The sequence below is a fragment of the Manis pentadactyla genome, chromosome 14 (assembly GCF_030020395.1).
Source record: "Manis pentadactyla isolate mManPen7 chromosome 14, mManPen7.hap1, whole genome shotgun sequence".
Classification (NCBI taxonomy): Eukaryota; Metazoa; Chordata; class Mammalia; order Pholidota; family Manidae; genus Manis; species Manis pentadactyla.
Window position 1 is genome coordinate 5,183,936 of NC_080032.1, and position 21,254 is coordinate 5,205,189.

General features: G+C 55.8%; 1 protein-coding gene across 2 annotated transcripts; it reads left to right on the plus strand.

The window, feature by feature from the left end:
- Positions 1-564: 564 nt before the first annotated feature.
- GUCD1 (guanylyl cyclase domain containing 1) lies at positions 565-12,751 on the plus strand. 2 transcript variants are annotated; one of them, XM_057492061.1, is made up of 6 exons: positions 565-770; positions 5,211-5,295; positions 6,132-6,297; positions 7,479-7,570; positions 9,403-9,644; positions 10,326-12,751. In XM_057492061.1, the coding sequence occupies exons 1-6, from the start codon at positions 728-730 to the stop codon at positions 10,442-10,444; spliced, it is 747 nt and encodes a 248-aa protein (XP_057348044.1). In that variant the 5' UTR covers positions 565-727; the 3' UTR covers positions 10,445-12,751. The 2 variants fall into 2 exon arrangements, with proteins under 2 accessions (XP_057348044.1, XP_057348045.1); XM_057492062.1 differs by having other exon boundaries at positions 568-770; positions 10,353-12,751.
- Positions 12,752-21,254: the final 8,503 nt, after the last annotated feature.

Consider the following 21,254-nt stretch of genomic DNA (forward strand, 5'->3'; position numbering starts at 1 on the left):
GGGACGGGCTGGACGCAAGACAGGGATCTGGGCTCTGGGCCCTCGGATCGGGGGCGACAGGCAGTGGGGCCGAGGGCCAGGACCTTCCTTCACAATTTAACCTTTGAAACCCGGTACCTCCAGGTAAGGGGCGCCCTCAGCAAGGCGAGGTATCTCACGGTACAGATAGGGAAACAGGTATAGAACAGAGCGAGGGCCAGCCCAGGGCCGACCGCCGAGGGAGCCGGAGTAGTATTAGGTCTCCCGTAGCCTCGCAGTGTGTAGAGAAACACCCAACCTGAGTCCCAAAGCTGGCAGAGACGTAGCCGGGCAGAGGCGGAGCTGCTAAGGGGAAGTCTCTGGGCAGCCAATGTTCGCAGAACCGCAGGGCCTCGGGGCGGGGCTCAGAGAAAGAGGCGGGGCCTCTGGGACCTGAGGCGGGGAAGGGTCTGCGCCCCGGCTCCAGCAGAGGGGAAAGGGGCGGGGCCACCAGAAGCCGAGACTGCCAATGGCCGGGATGGGCTTACATCCGGTAGGGGGCGCGGCTTGTGGCAGGGCGGAGCCCCGGGTCCGAGGCCTGGAAGGGCCGGGGCGGGGCTTGGGGCGGCCCAGCTGCCCGGGTTCCTTCTCCTTTCGGCGCTGGCGGTGGCCGCGGTGGAACCCGACAGGCGCCGGCCCCGCTCCAGCACTAGCCGAAGCAGAAGCTGCAGCCAGGCCGGGGTCATGGGCGCCCCGCGCTGCCCGGGTCATGAGGACGGAGGCGGAGGCAGCGGGGTCGCTGCTAGAGCCCGGTCAGTCTCTCCCCCAGGGCCCAGCCCTCAACCCCAGGAACGAGAGGGACTCCGCCCTCGCCGAGCAGGGTCCGGCCGCACGACCTTGGGCCGACTGCCGCCACAGTCGAGCCGTAAAGCTTTGAGCGAAACCTGGCCAGGTGTACGTTTCTACCTTGGCCACGCACTCCCAACCCCGGTCAGTTAGTATTTCCTGATACTCCCAGGGCTGGGACCCCAGTCAGCTCTAACAGCGGCCAGTGGGAGGGCCCTGGTTGTGAGGCAGGGGTGGCACCTTCTCCAGAAGCTAAAAGCCCTACTGGAGCGGTCTTGGAAGATCCCGTCCCCTCGGGGACCTGGAGGAATAAGGCCTAGAAGGGCGGGGACTGGCTGAGAACACAGAGCAATGGGAGGGCTCCCCCTGGCATTTTGTCTAGCTACAGTTCTTCACCTTAGAGTGGCTTCTGACCCAAGGCGCCCTGAGTTCCTTTGGGGAGGAAACCAAGACTGACAGTTCAGTGCTGTGGACCTCAGTTTGTTTTTCTAAGTGAGGGAGAGGGAAAATAGTGACTCCTTTCTGCTTAAGGCACAGGGTTGATGAGAAAAAGAAAGTGCTAGTAAACTCTAAAGTGAGGTACCAACTCATGGCAAAGGCCAAGACCCTGTGGTACCCTGATCCTAAGACATCCGTGGGACCCTGGTGTCATACCCAGGGGATGGTCTGCTGTGTTTGCAGCAAAGAGTAGGGCCTGGTGCTCTTCTGGGATTTGCACCCTACTCCTCCAGTTATATAACTCTAATCTTGGACCAGATCCTTGCCTTTCCTGTCTCAGTAGAGTAATGGTTCACATTCACAGGGCTTGCTCTGCGCTGGAACCGTGCTGAATTGTTTATGTGCAGTGCCTTCTTAACCCTCACAAGGACCTCCTGAAGTAGGTTACACTTGTTGAACTTTTGCAGATGGAGCGGACTGAGACTGAGAGGGTTACGTATCCATGGCCTCCCTTCCTTCTTTGGCCACAGCTGCCCAGTGAAAGCCAGGACAGGGCCTTCCAGGCAAACCCTACCTCTCAGGTGGGACAGCCCCTTGGCTCCAGGCATCAACATCTGGCAGCAGCTTTGGGCTTAGAAGGCCTCGCCTATCCTTATCACCCCCAACAGCACTGTATCTGGATCCCTAAGGGCTGGCCTGCCCATACCAAGACTGGGGATTTAGCTGCCCATACCAAGACTGGGGATTTAGCCGTGCAGGGCTTCAGGATCAAGGGGTTCTAGGGATCAGGGCAAGCAGAGGAGGGCCCGGAGACCCTGAAGAACAGCTGGACAGAAGGGAAGGCACAGAGTCAAAGCCTGACCAAAGGTGGCCCCGTTAGCTGGTGTCAGAGCCCAGGCACAGAGTAAGAAGCTGTGACCCAAGGGCTGTGGTCTGGAAGCCTGGGGGAGGGGGCATTGTGGTGACAAGTAGGCCTGGGCATCTCAAGGGATAAGGTCTTTTTGGTGAAATGCCTTCCCTTCACCAAGCCTAGCTGAGTGCCTGCTCTGGTCCAAGGGCTGGGAGGGAGTGAACGCTACCCCATTGGCAGCCACTGAGGAATTCTCCATCCATCAGTGGGGAAGATAATACTGCCTCAGATACTCCATATTGAGGGGGTCAGAGAGGAAAAGAGACCAGAACATTTGGATATTCAGAGATAGAAGACAACATTCCAGACTAAAGGTTATGCAAGCTCAAAGGCTGGGGAGTAAACAGCCCATGAGAGAGAAACAAAAAGGCAGTTTATGGCCACAGGGAAGGGTTCTGGAAAAGGGAGGCACACCACCATGAGGAGACAACACCCTGCACAGAGCTCTCCCTCTGCTCAGCCTGCTGTGGGGAATTATGGTAGAATATGAATCCCTAGCTTTCCCAGGAGCCTGGCACACAGTGTGTGCTTAGTAAGTTCATTTCTTCTAACAAAGGTTTATCGAGTTACTACTGAGTGTCAGACACTGGGCAACAGGAATGACTGTGAACAGGATTAGCAAATTCTCTGCCCTCGGGAGGCTTACAGTCTGCTGAGGAGATACAGCTGCTTTATGCTTATTTTCCTAATTTCTTTGCTTAGTACTGCAAAGGAAACAAACTGGATGCTGGGAAGGAGGGTCCCTTCCCCCTGTGGGCACAGTCAGAAAAAGCCCCTCAGAGGAGGATACTTTAACCGGGGATACAAATCAAATGGGAGCAGCCTTGAGAACTGCAGGGGAAAGAGAGTTCCAGGAAGGGACAGCTTCGTGTGCAAAGGCCTGATGGGTTCCCAGGGTAATTGGAATGGGGTGAGGGCCTAGGCAAGGCTGGAGGGGCCTGGGCTGGGGGGCGCCCAGCAGGCCATGGTGAGGGGGAAGATGTTTATTCTAAGAGCAGGGGGAGACTGGATGGGATCCCTCTGATTGCTGTGCACAGAGATGGGAAAGGAGCTGGGGGCGGACTTTGGGTCAGAGGACAGGCGGAAGCTGGGCAGGACTAAGCCCTCAGGACTGAATCCACGACAGTGGGAGGAGGCAAATGTGCAAAGGCTTTGAACCATGTCCTAGGTTCCTTTTATAGGCAACTAGGGTCAGGGCAAGGAGGGAACAAAAGCCTTAGCCTGGCCCCAATCCCCAAACTGGGTGGAGGGTAGGGTTCACGTCAGCACCTATGAACAGCTTTACATATGCTCTTACCCTGAGTTTACACAACAGTCTGCGGCTGGCATCTGTGGCATCTGTTTCATAGAGGCAGAAGCAGACGGAGGGGTCAGGTACACCTCCCCAGGTGACTCAGCCAGCAGGTGGCCTATATGGGTCCGTGCCATCCCGCCTTGCGTGGGCCCTGCTGCATGCCTCCCTAGGTGAGGAGCAGGGGGGAGAGAGGGGCAGCAAAGGAGCAGTCTCAGGCTCCTGCCTTCTGGGAGCATACAGCAGCCCAGTAGGTCCCAGACCAGCTCAATGCAACGATCCCTCCTTTGAGCCAAAGCATGAAATTGGGCCTGAGGAGTGCAGGTGACAGAAAGGGTGTGGCCAGCCTGGGATCAGGGAAAGGCCCTGCAAGTGGTGCCCTGCAAGTGGTGGCATCTGAGCCGGGCCTGGGGAGGCTGGGGAGTGTTTAGACCTAGGAGAGTAGGAGCTTGGGACCTGCTCCAGCAAGAGACTGCTCAGATAAGGCTGGCAGGTCAAAATGCCAGGGTGGACTCCAGGACCAACGAGCTGCCTTCCAGTCAGTGCAGGCACTGGCAGCTGGGGCTGGCATGGCAGGCAGGCTCCTGGGGCAGCTCTGCACAGGCTAGATGCAGGTTCAGGAGAGGCCCCAGCAAACCCTGAGATGAGGAAACAATGTGGGTGGGTTTTCACAAGCTGAATGGGTGTAGGCCTCATGCCAGCCTGACTCCACTCAGGGCCTCAATGCGTGCTCTTCCCTCTCTGTCTTGCTCTCTCTGACACTCCCTGCCCCATTCTGAGGCACACTCCCACCATTCTCCCCACCTAACCCTATTCTTCTCTTACGTTTGCTTGTTTTTGCTGTCCACCAGGACAGGCTTATGTCACTCACCACTGTATTGCTGGCTCAAATGCCACGCGCTTACTAGGGTCTTGGGAAATATCTGTTGATTGAAATCAATCAGACCAAAGTCCCCCACTTTGAGACAGCCAGACTCAGTACAGCAGGAAGTCAGTTGCTCAGCCCACTGCCAGCCAGTGACAGAGCTGTGGCTAGACCACCCAGGTCAGCCCTTTCTGTTCCACCTCACTGCTTGGGAAGAACATACTGAGAGGTCACCCAGGGTAGCATCCCACGTGCCCAGAATACATGACAGTCCCTTCCTCCTAACCATGGTCTTCATACTTCGGTGGCCCTGGGGACTTTGGAGTCAGGCAAACCTTCAGGGACCTTGTGAATTCAGACATGAATATCTGCTGAGTGCCTCCCATGTGCCAGCCCCATCCCTGCCTCCTCGGAGCTCTTGCCAAAGAGGGGACTCAGAGAGAGGCCCAGGCATGACAGCGTCGTGGGGAAGTGATACCCACAGATAGGAGTTAGCTTAGGCACTTGGGAGGCCAGGAGAGTCCAGGCAGAAGGAGCAGGTGTGCAAAGGCCCTGGAGCATAAGGGATCATGACAAGTGAGGATTCTGCCTGGAGGGCAGCCTGAGGAGGACAAGGGGAGGCGGGGAGGCAGAGGATGCTGGGGCAGCAGCCATGAAGCATTGTCCTACGAGATAAGGGAAGCAACCCATTGGAGGACTTTGTGTCGGGCTGCCCTTCCCTGACTATGAGATTGCTGCTGTTGTAAGGAAAATGGATGGGGTGGGGGCGCTGAAAGGCTGTGGGCCAACCTCTGAACAGCCCCTGCAGGATCTAGGCAGGAGCCTGTGCTAGTGGCTCCAGTGGGGGTGGTAGTGGCAGAAATTAGGACAAGGGTCTGTGACTGCCCTGTGTTTCCATGCAGGGGACTTTGTACAGCTGCCTGTGCCCATCATCCAGCAGCTTTACCACTGGGACTGTGGCCTGGCCTGCTCCAGGATGGTGCTGCGGTGAGTGGGCAGGCCTAGGTCCTCCCCAGCCATACCATCTGCTCTGGTTGTGGGGAGATGCAAGGAGAGACCCGGGTGGGATTCACCCTCCACGTGGCTGTCCTTGGTTGGGGACTGCAGGGGGCCCAGCCTCCATCTGAGCTTGGTTGCATCAGCAAAAGCAAGCAAAGGGTGGACCAGGCTGTCTGGGTGTCTCCTCTGGGAGTGCCTGGAGGCTCTGAAGATGGCCAGGAGAGTCCCAAGGGCCCAGGCCTGGCCCACAGAGTGAACCCACTTCCACTCCATCCTCCGGCCTTGGGCCTCTGGAAAACTGAGTCACCAGGAGCCGATCGCTGAGCTGAGGCTGCATGAATGTCACTGGAACCTTAACCACCAGAGCATGAAGAGAACATAGCCGTCTCCTTGTTGGGGAATTTTCAGGCAACTGCCTGGAACCCCAGAGCAGCCTCTCCTTTACCTGTTTTATATCCTGAATTCCTGGCAAGATAGGGTTCTGTGCCTAAAACTTGGAAAATTACTGATGTGGTCCAAGCACCTCATCCTAGAGATGAAGCTATTGAGGCCAGAGAAGGCAGCAACTTGCCCAAAGTCACACAGCCTGCCAGAGACATGCAAAACAGAATCCAGGCCCCTGACAACCTGGCTGGCACAGTGCCCGAGACCACTTCAGGTTGTGCTTGGGTAGCGTGGGTAGAACGCAGGATTTCAAGACAAAGGACGGAGACTTCTTAGAGAGCAGGAGCTTTGTCAGTAGCTGGCAGGCCCTTGGGAGGAGGTTGATCCAGGCCAGCTTTCCCCTGAGGACAGGATGACCTCAGCAAACCGTCTGCCCACAGGTACCTGGGCCAGCTGAACGACAGTGAGTTTGAGAGCGCCCTGCAGGAGCTGCAGCTGACCCGGAGCATCTGGACCATTGACCTGGCCTACCTGATGCGCCACTTCGGCGTGAGGCACCGCTTCTGCACCCAGACCCTGGGTGTCGACAAGGGCTATAAGAACCAGGTGAGCAGCTGGCCACCAGGCCTTCAGCCAGGTCCAGTCATTGGGTGAGGGTGCATGGACACCTGAGCACGCACACAGGTGTGCAGAGACCAGGGAGAAGCATCAGATACCCTGTGGGCAGGACCTGTGAGCCAGCAGACTAGGTGACCTTGAGGTCCAGCCTGCCCAGAGGATCTGAGTGGTAAGCTGGTTCCCTTGGCACCCCTGCCCCAGAGACCCCAGCCACCTACCTTTAATAGCGCTTGACCCTGTGTAGAGGAGCCTCTCGGCCTCCCTTCCTGTCCTTCCCTGCCATCGCTGAGCACAAGGCAGGGTCAGGGCCTCTGACCTTGTCCAGCCATTACTTTCCCATTTTCTTCCTTTTCATGGGACAACCAGCTCCAAGCTGGGTAATTGATGTTCTGGAAGAAAAAATGAAATACCATCTTTCCTCTTTTTCCTTTTGAAAAGAATGCTGACGTAGCCTCACCAACACACTAGTGGGTTCCCCTGACCCCTCAGCCCCCACTCACCCAACAGTTAGAGCCAGTCCCACCTGCTGCCCAGGCAGATCTCACCCTAGGCTCTGAAACATGGCAGAGCAGAGTCGCGGCTGGCCTTGTTGGCAAGAGGGTTGTCACATGGTGGTCAGTGCTGGTCAACCTAACTGTCCTTTGAATCTTCTAGGCAAGGGAAAGGAGGCTTATGGATCTGACTTGGTTACCATGCCACAGGGCAGAGGAAAGGGCCCAGGAGAAGGGTCTCTGTTCCCCTAAAGGCCTTGTACCAAAGCGTGTTCCGTGGACCTCCCCTGGCTAAGCCGAGGGGCTGCTGGGCATGTAGGTGGCCTCAGCTGCCTCCTTGGCTCATTCACTACAGACGCCTGCTGTGGTGCCCGAGCCCAGAGACGACTGACCTGGCCTGGGGAGGCGAGCCGAGCCCAGCCGACCCCCCACCCCGCCGTCTCCTGAGCAGTATCGTCCTCATGCCCCTGTGTGGCCCTGTGCCCTGCAGCCAGCCACCTGCCGCCTCTAGACAGACACAGCTTTCTGTCCAGGCATGCTGCCTATGCCACCTCCGTCAGCAGGCTGGTTTCTTCACCCTCCTGCCGTCTCTAACCCCATAATACGCTCTTCACTTCATCCCCATGGGGCGAGGGCAGGCAGGACAAGCAGCCCCTCCAGGCTGCCTTCTCTCTTTAGTCCTTCTACAGGAAGCACTTTGACACAGAGGAGACCCGGGTGAACCAGCTATTTGCACAAGCCAAGGCCTGCAAGGTCCTGGTGGAGAAACGGTGAGCCTCCCTCCGTCCTTCCTGGGTGCCTGGTCTTCCAAGTACTTGCGGTGGGAGAGGCCTTGGGACGGCACAGTGGAAAAGCTAGAGATCTGGAGTCTGGCAGAACTGGAGCTTCCTACACTGGGGCCTGTTTTTCCTTCCATAAAATGGGGACAAGAGGGGACCTACTGTATATAAAACTCACCTGGGGTAGATCCTGAGCAGGGGCTGGAGGAACAGGAAAGCCAGACAGGCTCCAGCAGCCCTATGGGACAGAACGTGGGAACCCCAGTGAAGAGATGACAGCCCGAGGAACATACACAGTGATGGGTGGGTGGCAGGGGACAGCCCGTTGTGTAGGCTGTCTGGGGAGGCCTGGCTCCCAGATCTCCCTTCGGACTGCTGTGACCTTACGTGTGACTCCCACTTCTCATCTACGCATGGGGGCAGGTTCAGGCAGACCCTGGGAGTGACTTATCCGGAAACGAGTGACTTTCTTCTCCAGGCTTGCTATGGGGGCCATGCTCAGGCCCGCTGGCTCAGGGCCTGGCCGGCCTCCCCCGCACCCCTCTTCTCAGGTCATCCTGTTCTTTACAGATTTCTGATTTCATTCTTAACAATGTAGCTACACGATAGGCAATTTGGAAAACAGGTGGGAAAAGTCTCTGCTCATCCTTCAGCCACATGATCCCATGTCGGAAGGAGAGTCAGTACATGTTTATTTAGAGGTGCTTGACGGGGCTGTCCCCGTCCCTCAGGTGAGGACACAGGATGGGAGAAACAGCGTGAGCCGCCCACAGTCACCCCAGCAACTCGGCAGTGCTGTGACCTGGACCTGGGGCTCCCACACCCAGTTATCCCATGAAACCCGCTGCTTTTTCTCCCAGCCGAGCCCATTTTCTACTGTAGCTGAAATCCCACTTGTGCACATATACTGGGAACTCAGCCAGCTACTGCATTTCAAAGACCAAATGGGAAACTGGCATGTTTCCCTGGGCTGAGGCAGCAAACCAAACTGTCACGTGACCTGGCAGTGGGCTGGAGTTGTGCCAGGCCCTGTGGTGCTGACCCCACCACTCCCGAGGAGGTTGTGAAGGAATGAGGGCCCTGAGTGGGCAAGCATCTCTGCCGGTAAAGATGGTGGAGTCCCAGCTTAGGGGACCCCCACCCCCACCTGCCCTTCCCTTTCTGGCTTCTCAGCAGGATCTGCTGCCTCCAGAGCACCGGCTGGAGTAGTGCTGAGGGGTCTGCCTCAGGGCGGCTGGCTCTGCTGGGCGGGGGTTCCTCTGCGAGTGCCACCGTCTAGCCCTTCCTGGGCAGCCCTCTCTGCCACAAGGAGCCTTAGAAAAGAAGAAAAATAGCCCTTTCAAAGAAGCATTTGGTTATGAAATTGGCAAAGCTGGGCTTGGCTCAGATTTTGGGAATTAAATCGGGCTGACAATTTCCAACGTAAACCACACATGATTTAGGGTAAAGGATTAAGGGGGGTGGTGCTCAACAAAAAGATTCACTCATCAGGCCAGGAGGTGGGTTCCCATATGCTGCTCCACTGGCCCCTGACAGGGGCCCATCAGGGGCTGGCCCCTTGCCACCCCAGGAAGGGCCTGACGGGGCCGGCTTGTCTTTGGGTGCACTCAGAGCCCCTCTGCCACTTGGCCTTAGGCTGAGCCTGGGCCGCAGTGATGACCAGCACGTTCCCACCTATAAGCAGCCCAGGGCAGAGGGAAGATGAGCCCTGTTCCCAAGCTCTGTGACACGCAGAGCAGGGGAACGAGAACAGGGCACAGGGTCCGCTTGAGCGGTGGAGGATGGGGCCCAGCAGCACCAGCTGACCCTCCTCCCGCCCACAGCACGGTGAGCGTGCAGGACATCCAGGAGCACCTCGCGCAAGGCCATGTGGCCATCGTGCTGGTGAACTCGGGGGTGCTGCACTGTGACCTCTGCTCTAGCCCCGTCAAGTACTGCTGCTTCGCCCCCAGCGGCCACCACTGCTTCTGCCGCACCCCCGACTACCAGGGCCACTTCATCGTGCTGCGTGGCTACAACCGGGCCACCGGCTGCATCTTCTACAACAACCCAGCTTATGCCGACCGTGAGTGCCGGGTGGGGACGGATGGGGTGGGCTGCACACGTGGTCCCCTATGCCTGCCCCCAGTGACTCCTCACTCAACCTGGTGTGGCCAAGCGACCTCCCTCACCACCTTCTCCTGAAGCCGCGCTCCTTCTGGGCCCCTGGCGTCTGTGCCACCCCTCTGGCCATGCAGCAGACCAGCCACACACCTGGGGCTGTGCCCACCTCTTCAACCTGGTCGTCGCCAGGCCAGGTCACCTCTCCCTCCCATACCACCAGCCACATGCTGCTGCCCAGGGCCCCGTGTCCCCACCTCTTGCTGTGGTTTCTTGCCCCCTTCCCCACCCCAGCCCTCCCAGGACAGCCAGCGGGCACACTTGCCAGGAAGGGAAAGTCTGCCCAGGCCCAGCCTGGCTTCAGGCCCATCCGGGGCTCTCTGCCCTGGGCATGGGGAAGGGCTGCCCTGACGCACTGCAGACTTACCCCGTGAGGTCTCAGGCATGTGTCTTCCCTTCTCTGGGCCTCACTTTCTCCCATCTGCTAAACTGGGAGGGATCAGAGAATGAGCTCACAAAGGCTGAAATGGGCAAAGAAGGCTTTCTAGGGGTGTAAGACTGGAGTGGTGAAGGGGGCCAGGCAGGTGTGACATAATTAGACCTCCCCCAACTCCCCTGGGTGCCGGCGAGTCACATGTTCCCCCAGCCTGCTGGCCCACTCTGTCCCTTGCAGGAATGTGCATCACCAGCATCAGTAACTTCGAGGAGGCCAGAACCAGCTACGGCACAGATGAGGACATCCTCTTGGTCTACCTGGACAGCTGACAGCAGGAGCCCGGTGTGTCCGGGCCCTGGAGTGCCACCCCGCCCCAGCCGGGCCCGCTCAGGAGGCCCTGGCCCAGGCCCTGGGCTGCTGGAGTTCGACGCAGCCTTGGCCCATGTGACGTGCCCTGGGGGACCTGGGGAGGCCGTGACATGCCCACTTTGTCCGCCCCTGCCAAGTGTATTATGCCGCTTACCCCACACCCCTGCTGATTGGTGGTGGTGTCCCCAGAGTGTCTGAGCAGAACCTTCCTGGATCCTGAGCCTGACTCCGCCTGTGCCTAGGGGACACGCGGCCCCTTGAGTGCCCTGTTGCCTGCAAGCAGACCCAGGACTGTGGGGGAGGCCTCTGCTCATCTCCCCACAGAACTTGGGATGGAGCCCTGGCAACGCCGCTTGTCAGGACAGTACCTGTTGGAGACTGTGTAGCCGGCCCTGATCCCCCGGGGCTGCGAACTGCTTCAGGCCTTGCTGGGAGTCCTCAATCCTCGCCCCTGGATGGGATGCAGACCGCACCCCCCACTCCCACCTGCCACAGTGCCCTCGGGTGGATACCACTGCCCCTCCCACCTCCCAGTGGACCCAAGTTCCTGTGGCTGGTTGCAAGGCCTCCAAACCCTGGGCAGGGCTAGGCCTCCGGCAGAAAGGACTCTGAGGCCCCCCAACAGGCACTACAGCTCCAGAGGGTGGAGGGCCCTTAGGGAAATGGACAGGGCCCTGTCTCCGGGATACCTGACCCCAAGGGCTCAGAACAGGTGCCTGGACCCCAAAGACACCCCACCTACAAGGCCTCCTGACACCAAAGTTCCAACAGCGGGGCCTGACCTCTGAGTGTAGGGGGGCCCCATGCCTCAAGGGGCTGGGTACTGGGGTGCTAGGGCTGTGCTCCTGAAGCAGTGGTGAGGGCAGCTGGAGGCCTCCCACCCACCCTGGGGTTCGTACCGGAATCTTTTGCACAAACTGTTGGGTCTCTTCTGTCTTGACAGAGAAGGTTGGTGCCTGTCAGGATCACGCAGCACGACACGCAGCATGGACTAGAGCTTTTCCTTTTTTTTGGAGTGGGGGGCAGTGGTGGGTGTTTGTTTTTGAGATTTAAGTTTTCACTTTTGGGGAGTGAGAATCATCCTCAAGTAAGACAATAATAGTGAGATTGCAGGTACTTTGGAACCGCTGACACCTCTCTTCACAGGGCAGGTAAGCCAGCCCAAATTCTCTCTCCAGGAGAAGGGGGAACCCGTGGCTGGCAGGCTGAATGCCAGGGCCCCTCACCTTACAGATAGACTCTGGCCCAGGACAGTGGTGGAGTCTTGAATCCAGGTCTGCACCTAAAGAAATAAGGGAAATGGGTCATTCCCAAAGGGGCTGAAGACACCCGTCATGGGCTGCCTTGGCAAAGAGGTGGGTTGCCCCAGCAGCCACACTGCCCCATCTTGACCTTCCAGTGTCCAAAGCATGGCTGCTCTGAGGGGCAGGAGAGGGCCATCAGACCACCAGGCCGCATTCCCGCTCAATACCAGTCTCAGCCTTCAGATGAGCGGGAAGCACTGTTAGCTGGGCAGCCCCCTGGGGTCAGAGCCTAGTGCTGCCTTCAGACTGGTCTCGTCTCCTTTGCCTTAATGCTGGGGGGCCCCAAATCCAGGAAGCTCTGGTTCCACTCCCAGGAGTTCAGTGCATGGCAGCTGTGGGTTTGGGGTGTCCTTGGGAGGGGTCCGGGTAAAACTGTGGTGAAAATGGATAGATTGAGGAGAGCAATGAGAGGAAGAGAAGCTTTCAGGATGGCTGGGTGTGCGTGAGGTGGTGCACATGCTGGGAGCTGTCGTGTGGAGCAGCCTCCACAGACAGTGGTTATAGCACCTCAGTCCATCATGGGACATCAGAAATGCTCGGTCCCTGGGCTCAGAGGATGGCTTCTTGGGGCAAGTCACAAGTTAGAGGCCAGGCCACCCATCTGGAAGATCAGTGGAAAAGCTGCCTGTGTCTGAGATGGTGCATCTACCTGGGGAGGGTCGTGGAGGCAGGAGGCAAACCGTGTTGCACTGTGTTCTTGCACAAGCCAGGGAAATGGGGCCTGAGAAAGAACCTAACATCAGGACCTGCCCACAGGACATGGCACCCATGACCTGCTGTCCACATGCTGGGGGCCTGGGAAGCCCCTGGAGCCACACTGGACAGTTTGCTTTGTTCACTGTAGCCACATGGGGACAAAAGGGATCTTTTGCATTGCAGAGATTTTATACCTAAATATATTTTGTTTGTAATGAGCCATTCTCGATAAACATTATTCTCACTGCAAAGCGATGGGAGCCCTGACCTGCCTTTGTGAATTCTTGTTTTCCTGTGTTCTCAGCATAAGCACGTGGGAACCCAGGTCCCTGACACTGTTCTGGGTTTTAGCTGGGACTGGAATTCCAGTTGCCTGGAACCCACTTTGTGCAAGGCCTAGGCCGGCAGGTGCAAGGGCCTCCAGCCAGCTTGACTGCGGTTCTTGGAGGGGGCATGGAGGACAGCCCAGCCTCAAGCAGCAGGAGGGTCTGGGGGATGGAGTCTGAGGGGACGGTGGGGCCCACAGGAGGATCCAGGGGGAAGCCCTCCGGGCAGGACTCCAGCCCTCCCTGCCTCCTTCGCCCCCAACCAGCAGTTCCCTTTTTGCCAGCAGATGAGCTCTTCTAGTATTTCTTTTGATAAGAATTGTACTTCTGAAAAGGAAAGTGTTTGGAAACCCTGCTTTATCTGGCAGCCTCGCACCCGCCCCCAGTCCTACAGGGCACTCGGAGAGCCAAGCGGGCTTCGTGGGGCGGGTCTCGTCTCCGGCCTGTCCCCCATCCTGACCAAGCACTGCTCCGCCCCTGCCGAGCACCCCACTGCAGAGTGCTGTCAGTAAGAGCTCTAACCAAGGTCTAGGACTCCTGCAGACTGGAGAGCACTGCCCTAGGCGCACCTTCCGTCAGGGAGTCGCCCCTCTGGGGACGGGCAGCCCGCCAGAGTGCAAGGAACAGCAGGTGCTCTGTGTGTTTAACCAGGAGCATGTGCACGCTGGCCCCTGGGCACTGCAGCACGAACCTCCTGCCCACCAAGGAAGGAGGCCTGCTCTGAATGACTATATCATGGTCAGAACGGGCACAGGAGAGACTGGTTGGGGGCCTCTGGGTGGCCGCTGCGTGCAATCATGAGAGAAAATGACATAACGAGAGAGGTGGTAAAACAGGAGGGATGACTGTGAGTGGAACTGGCTGGCTGGAGAATGCAGGGTGGGAATAGTGGGGGGAAGGCTGAGGACTCCCTGGGAGCCAAGAGGCCAGGCCAGAGCAGAGAGCAGGAGGCAGCTGGACCGGTGCCTGTGGCTCGGTCTCACGGCGCTGCACGAGGGTTTCTCAAGCTGGGGCTGCAGTCGCCTCAGGGCTTGGCTGGAGCATCTGCCCCCAAGCCACTCATGGGGCTGCTGGCTGCAGGCTTGGTGTCCTCAGACTTGACGGGTGGTGATGACAGAGAGACTGAACGCGAGTGCCCAGGATGAAAGCCACAACCTTTTCATTTCAGAAGTGACATTCTGTTATTTCTGTGGTATTCTATTTGTTAGAAGTGAAACAGTATGTCCCGCACACACAGGGGAGTGCACAGGGCATGAACCCCAGGAGGCAAGGCCACCGGAGGTTGGGTGGTTCCATTTTTTTAATCTGAAAGCAGAGCTAGCAACCATCCCCAGAGATCATGTAGCCTCGTGTATCCTGAGGCCTGCCCTTCAGAACACCAGTGGTGAGAAGTCCTGTTGTCACAGGGTCCTGGTCAGGCCAGCTTGGCCAACACGGCACGTTAACACTCCCTACTGGGCAATTTAAGATGTGCAGAAAAGGCTCCGTATAATTCTGCAGCAAGGGACCCATTCATTTAGGGTTTTCTCAAATTACTTAGCCACGTTTGTTTTTGCATAACAGCAGTATTCTATGAAATATGCTGGCATTTTGGTAACCACTGGTCTAATCCAAGGGGGAGACTGCAGCCAGCGGGGAGCAACTGGACCAGGTCAACGAGCTATAGTTAGATCCAAACCCATCATTGCTGCTTTCCTGACCCTAAGCCCAGGCCAAGGGCCGGAGCAACCTGAGTTCTGCAGCCAGAAATGGACTGCCACTGACCCTGGAGGACCTACCTCCAGGTAGAAAGCCTGGCACATAACCACGATGCTCTGGAAGTGCCCAGACCCTGCTCTCCTTGTTGACTTGCCTCCATCTGACCTGCCCCAGCCCCAGAGAAACACACATCAGAACAGAATTGAGAAAACCAGGAAGACGCTATCCTGCTGAGCTGCTGGCCCCAGGGGCCTGGCAGTGGGACCATCATGGGACTTAAGTGTTCATGGAAAAACCTCAGGCCGAGACTCCCGGGGGCTCAGCACAACAGCCTCTCCAGTGGCTTCTCCACCCTTTTCTGCCCCCAGCCTCCATCCTCTCTGCCTCTCCCTGACTGCCTGCTCTGACATGCATCCTGAATACTGCTTCCCAAGGATCTCTCCCAGCCTCTGGTGAAATCCTGGGCTTCCCCAAACCCTGTAAGATCTGGTGAGCTAGTCTTCCCAAGCTGTTTGGAGCCCCTTGATTTTCAAGGGCTTGATGTCTACATCTTATTCTACCTTCACAACAGCCCCTTGAGGCAGCCAAGCTGGCCTCCTCTTGGTGTCTCCCACCTGCCAAAGTCCTTTCCTGCCTGGGCCGCTGGCCCTGCTGTTTCCTCCCCCTGTACCCTCCCTCAGGGCTCTGCTCAATGTCATCACTTTGAAAGAAGCAACTCCACCCTTTCCCCACACTCCTCAACCACATCATCCCATCTACCTGTCTCCACCGCTGTAGCCCCAGTCCTGACACCTGGTAGGTACGATAAAGTGCATGAATGAATGGTTGGTAGGTCTTTAACACCTGTTTTAGTGGCTTTCCTGTACTTTTCAGAACTACAGGTCATTAAAAGGGAGGTTGCATTTGAATCTTTGATGTCATGCAGAATCAGCAGACACGGTCTCTTACAAGGATGAGAAGGAGAGTAAACTGGTAAATGGTGTTTATAGGGTAATTTGGCAGTGTACTATTGTGAGGCAATTCTCCTCTGGTGGCTGCATTTCTGCATGTTTCCTGAGCACAAACACTGGCTGCCTTCGTTACAAACTATCTTAGGGATGTTTGAATAGCAAATAGTCTTGGAACACATGATAGTGTCTCGTTAAGAGCAAAAGACAAGCAGACTTGGGTTCTTTAAACTCAGGGTTTCTCTATTATAATGCAACCCACCGCAAGTGCAAGTGTCCCCTCTCCCCTTTTGGAACTGGGGCTTGGAGAATCTGCAAGAAAATTCTGGTACTCCGGCAACTGCTATTGCTGTCATAAATTGTCCTTTGCTCCTACCCATGACTGTCACGTCTTCTACTAGCATCCATGAAACGTGGCAGGCCAACTTGCAAACAAGGCCCTTCATGGTTCTTGACAGTTTGGGCAATAAGGGTGGGATGCTGACAGAGATATGGCTTTCTGGAAGAAGGATGAGGGCCTTGCAGGCATTTAATGGGAAGTCCATGGGAATCAATAGCAAACTTGCTGACCAACTTGTATGGTAATCAGGCGATATGCGGTCCTTCACTTTATTGCCTATTAATGAAGAATTGTGAAGAGCTGCAGACTCAGTCCCCTTAGTCCAAGGTTCAAAGACAGCTACCTGGACGGAGCCCTGGTGGTTAACTCCTTGGGCAGAAGGCGTCCTTCACTCTCGGGGTCAGCTTCACATCTTCTGCATTGTAACAACTAACAGCAAGTCTTGTCTTGAGTGGGCAGATGGTCGTGGCCCTTTTCAAACAGCCACAGAGCTGTACACCTGCACTGAGTATGAGAGGCGAGAAATTCAAGAGCTGTGGGAAGTGGGCAGGGCTCACAGACCTGCGCTGGTTTGCTTGGGCACTGATGGGTGGGGGTGTGTAGTGCAGGCTAAGGAGGAATGGCACGGCATGGCTGTCCGCTCAGCTTCTCCTGCATTCCCTCATGCCAACCTTAACTCCACTAGGAGGCAACGGTAAAAGATCCCAGAGGTGTTTTGCACTGGGTCCTTGACTGCTTAAAAACAGCTTTGATCAACCTAGGGATTCCCCTGAGACAAACTCCTACAGAAAGCCACAGATGAAGCAGTGCCTAGTGTGCGGCCTCTTACTGGCTCCAACTGGGTCTGCGATGCCTGTGAAGGCAGCTGATGAGAGGGAGAAGCTGACCCAAGACATCCCGGTAAGTTCCTGCAGTCAGCGCTGCCACCCAGCACCACTTTCCTAGCCCTTAGGATAAAACTGGGTGAAAACAAGTGTTACTGTGACACGGGGGCCAGCAAATGTTCCACAGTAAGCTGGATTCTTCAGAAAAAGTTACCACAGCTCACATCTAGTTGGCGTCAGCCAAAGACAAAACTTGGGCAGCCCCACTGGATGAAGGCGGGGATCCCCAAAGCTGAAGGAAGTGGTGTCAGGAGTGATGGTCTTGCCACCTGACATGGGGCTGGGGCTGGGGCTGGGCTGAGGACTCACGACCTGCTGGCACGCCCCTGGAAGCTGAAGGTGAACACGCCAAGGCGAGTGGCACGGAGCCACTCTCTCCTCCCACAGTCCCTGATCCCTTGCTCCCTCTCTACCTGGATATCAGCTGCTTTGAGGAGAAATGAGGTCAGGGCTGAGGTCTCCCTGTTCTCAGGGGGAACCAAAGGCCATATGCACCTGAGTATGCTGGGGAACTTCAGGGATGGGGGCACTCGGACTTCTATGGCTCTGCTGGATATGAGTGCCCAAGCCACCGTGCCTCCAAGTGCCTGTGGGGAGCGCGTTTCCAAGTTCACCTAATGGGGTTCAGGTACGTTTCACAGCAGGGGAGAAAAAGTGAAATATCTGGAGCCCTTTGGTCCAATCCAAGCATTGTTTTTGTTGCACCTGTATCTGAATGTATAGTATGAATTGATGATCGTCCTTCCAGCCCATGAACGCAGAGGGCACTCTCCCAGTTAGGAAGAGCTGCAAGCACTTCTCTGAGGGCCAAGGGATTAAACTCCCCTGCCCTTTGCCCTCTGTCAGTAGGTCAGAATTTTGCCTGAGTCCCTTTATCCTCTGATGCCCAAAACTTCCACATGTAGGTGGTGTCCTATTGACAGCAAGCCTCAGCCTCAGCCTCAGAGATCTTGACAGTAGTGTTTTCACACCTCCATGAGCAGGGGTGACTGATCAACCCTGACCAATTTCAGTTTCTGGGGACTATGTGGGCAGAGTCACAACACTCAATTCCTCTAACAGCCAAGGAAAAGCTGCCATCCCTTCTTTATCCCTCCATCTGGCACCTTCTTGGAATCTTTGGGTTTTGGAGAGAGTATTGCCACACTTGGGCATCCTACTTGGCCCTTTATATCAGCTAACCTGCAAACCAGCACCCTTGAGCAAGGCCCAAACCAGCAGGCTGCATTGGAAGCCATCCAGCAAGCTATGGCCTGTCCATTGGGGACCCACAACTCTAAAGGCCCCTTTAAACCACATAAGTCTCTGTGACCAATGACTGTGTTGGTTGGAGCCTCCAGCAAAGAAAGGAGATTGCCCCCGGAGGTGTCCCTTGAATGTACTACATCCAAGACACAGTGACCAGGTACACTACTGGGCTCTTGTTGAAACTCAACACCTGACCCATAGAAGCCTTGCCTGTGACATGGAAATGGCCAGGGACACCTCAGCTGTGCATGAAAAAACTGGCAGCTAATCCTTTGGGGAAAATATACCTCCCATTCCACCAAAACAAACCACTGGCTGAATGGTGACCTCAGTGTCCCCAGAATGCCTGTGCCTGGTTCACTGATGGGTCGACCAAGCTGAAACATGATGGTGCCCACTGGGCTATGGTGCTGTTCATCCCAGCAGCACTACCAAGAGCCAAAAATGGACGTGAGTCTCACTCCGCCCAGTAGGCAGAGCTCAAGGCCACGCTCATAGCCCTGGGCCAATACTCCACTTGGTGAACCTTGGTACATTTTATTGACTCTGGCTGTTGCCATGGACTAGTCAGGACTGCCACTTGGAAAACCTTAAAGTGGCAGATTGAAGATACCCTCTCTGTGGCCATGAGCTATGGAAATAAACTGTGGCTGTGATCCACCTGTCTGTCCTGCAGATGCCCATGGCAAGAGCCTGTCCTCTGAGGAGGCCAACTATGATCGGGCAGCGGGCAGCACCCAGACTGCCACCTGGCTTCACCACTGTGCTGGGCGTGGTGACACATCTGCTGCCGCACAGAGGGAAAGGCAGTTTCTGATGCCGAGGCTGCCACCGCCTGCTGGAGCAGTGACTCCTGCCCCAGGCCAGCCCATTTCCCTTGCAGAGCAGGGGGTCACCTTGCGCAGGGCACCCTGGCCTGCTCATGGCAGATGAACTCCATCATAGCTGAGTGGGGGGCGCTTCACTCCTGGGGACACTTTTTCAGGTCTTGGAGTTGCTGTTCCAGTCCAGTCAACCCTGGGCACATCATTGTGGCCCTTGAAACTAATCTGTGTGATTTTTTTTGCTTTCCGGGCTATCTGCAGTCTGATGAGGGTGCACTTTTTATCACAAAAGCTACTCCAAAACGGTGGGCAGTCAAGGTATGCAGTGGACCCTCCACATTCCTTGCTGTCCCCAGGCACCTGGAATCGTTCAATGCTGGAACGTGTCCTCACAAACCAACGCAGAAAGGTCTCTGCCTCTGCTTCCCGCACTCCCTCCCGGCCCACAGGCTTTCATAAGGCCCTCTGCTCACTGTCTCTAGAAAGGCCACTTCTGCTTGAAAGGAACTATTCTGAAATCTGGGGACTCAGACTTGACAATCTGGGGGCATGCCGCTTCCTCCTGTCCCTGGCTCGCAGCTGGTTGACACACCCACAGCACAGCCGAGCTACAACGGGGCCCAGGGAGTCAAATGTGATACCGGTTCAGCCACTTGGACTCTCTTGTTGGACTGACATGGTTCTTAGATCTTCAGGACAGTGACCACTTGGGTGAGTGCACTGCCTGCTGACACCCCCGAGGGTCGCCCACGCGGGACAAAGTGGGGAACATAATGGGCCTCTGTGTATTTTACAAAAATGTCCTTGTTCCTCTTACACCAGACCCTTCCAAATAAAAGGTTTGGGTTTGAGAAAGGGATAACTGGGGTGGGGGGATTAGCTATTGGAATTTAGCTGTACCAACTTTGGAGAGGGAGCAGCAACTTTGGCACCTAGGAAACACTTCAGATCCCCGGAGATAGGGAGGGAAGCGCATTAATCACTAATGATCTGTGTCTTTCCGAACTGCCTCTGGAGACTTTCTTAGGAACAAAAATTCCCTGCTGCAGCACTTCCGAACTTGTAAGCATGTTAAACGGAACTGCTGGGTTTGCCTCTTCCTGACCAGACAGCTTTGGCCACAGTTTGATCACCACTTTTACTAACCTTATCAGAAGTCTACTGGGAATGCATGGAACGACCCCGGCTCCCGCACCTCCCAGGAAAACACCTGCAGTGCTGCCAGATGTCTTCCCAGCCCCCACCCCCCAGATGATCACTCATTCTGCAGAGAAGCCAAATGACACCCAGTCAGTGGCATGGCAAACAGGACAGATTGATCTGATGCCCTCCAGCAGTCCTGCCAAATACAAGGATTAGACCAATTATTCCAACTACATGGAGCGCCTGAAGGCCTACCAGCGGGCACGGGCCACACTGGAGGTGTCATCAACCTGTGCCAACTGATTCAGGTCCCACATGGGGACCCCAATGTTTGTAAGTAACACCTTCTAATGGGCATGTGTGCCCTCATCATGTAGCCCACTGACAACTGTGGAGATTTTGCTAAAATGGGGCTAGTCTTAGCTACTCAGGGGAGCTTTCTGGACTAGTAACTGAGTGGTTATGTATGTGTACACTCACATGACATGTGCAGTTATCCCAGTGACAGTAGCTCATCACCTGATTAGAAAAGGTGATGCAAAATTTGTCCCTGACTTCAGGGTGATCAATGGTACCACCTCAGCCCCACAGGGATGCAGGTCAGCATCAGCTTGCTGGCCAGGGTCAGTACAGATGACAGACTTGGCTAGACTTCCTGCCTGTGGGCCAAGGCAGAGACAGGGAAGTATCTAATTCACTTGCAGTACCTGGATTAATGACCAGGGCAAGTAGAAAGGTCAATGCTTGAGAAAGCCACTTGGCATTCTAAGGCAGATCTTGACAGTTTATGGGATTTTTCCAGCCTGTTGGGTCAAGGACCCTGGGTGGCAGGACTCAGCTTAATTTGCAGGTTGGGCTCATTCTGCTTCTTGAAATCCTGGGGATGAAATTAATTAAATGCTGTGAGACAAATCAAACTGATTTGGTCCAGCCTCTGTTGGTCAAATTAATCAGCAACTGACAGAGTGGTATATTCATAGGGAAATTACCAGAAGTCAAGATGATGCCGAAATGAGGGGTGGATGTTGTTGGAAGCTGTTGTTGCAGATCACTCACATCTGTTAAATTTCTACATGATTTTTAAGCTAAAACCTTGAATCCTTTGTCCTGGATTATCTTTTCAAGTGTGTTTGTAGAGCTAACAGCCTTGGAAGATAACGACAGGTCTTCCTCTGGAGCAAAGTGCAGGTGTATTCTTGCAATTTGGGAGACAGAGATAGTGTCAGCCTTTAGAGCAAGCGGCAGGCACACTTTACTGTGCAGTATAAAGAGCTGAATTTTCTAAGCTCCCCTCTTTCTTTTTCCCTTTCTCCTTAATGCAACCCACTGCATGTGCAGGAGTCACTTGGCCTTTGTGTGG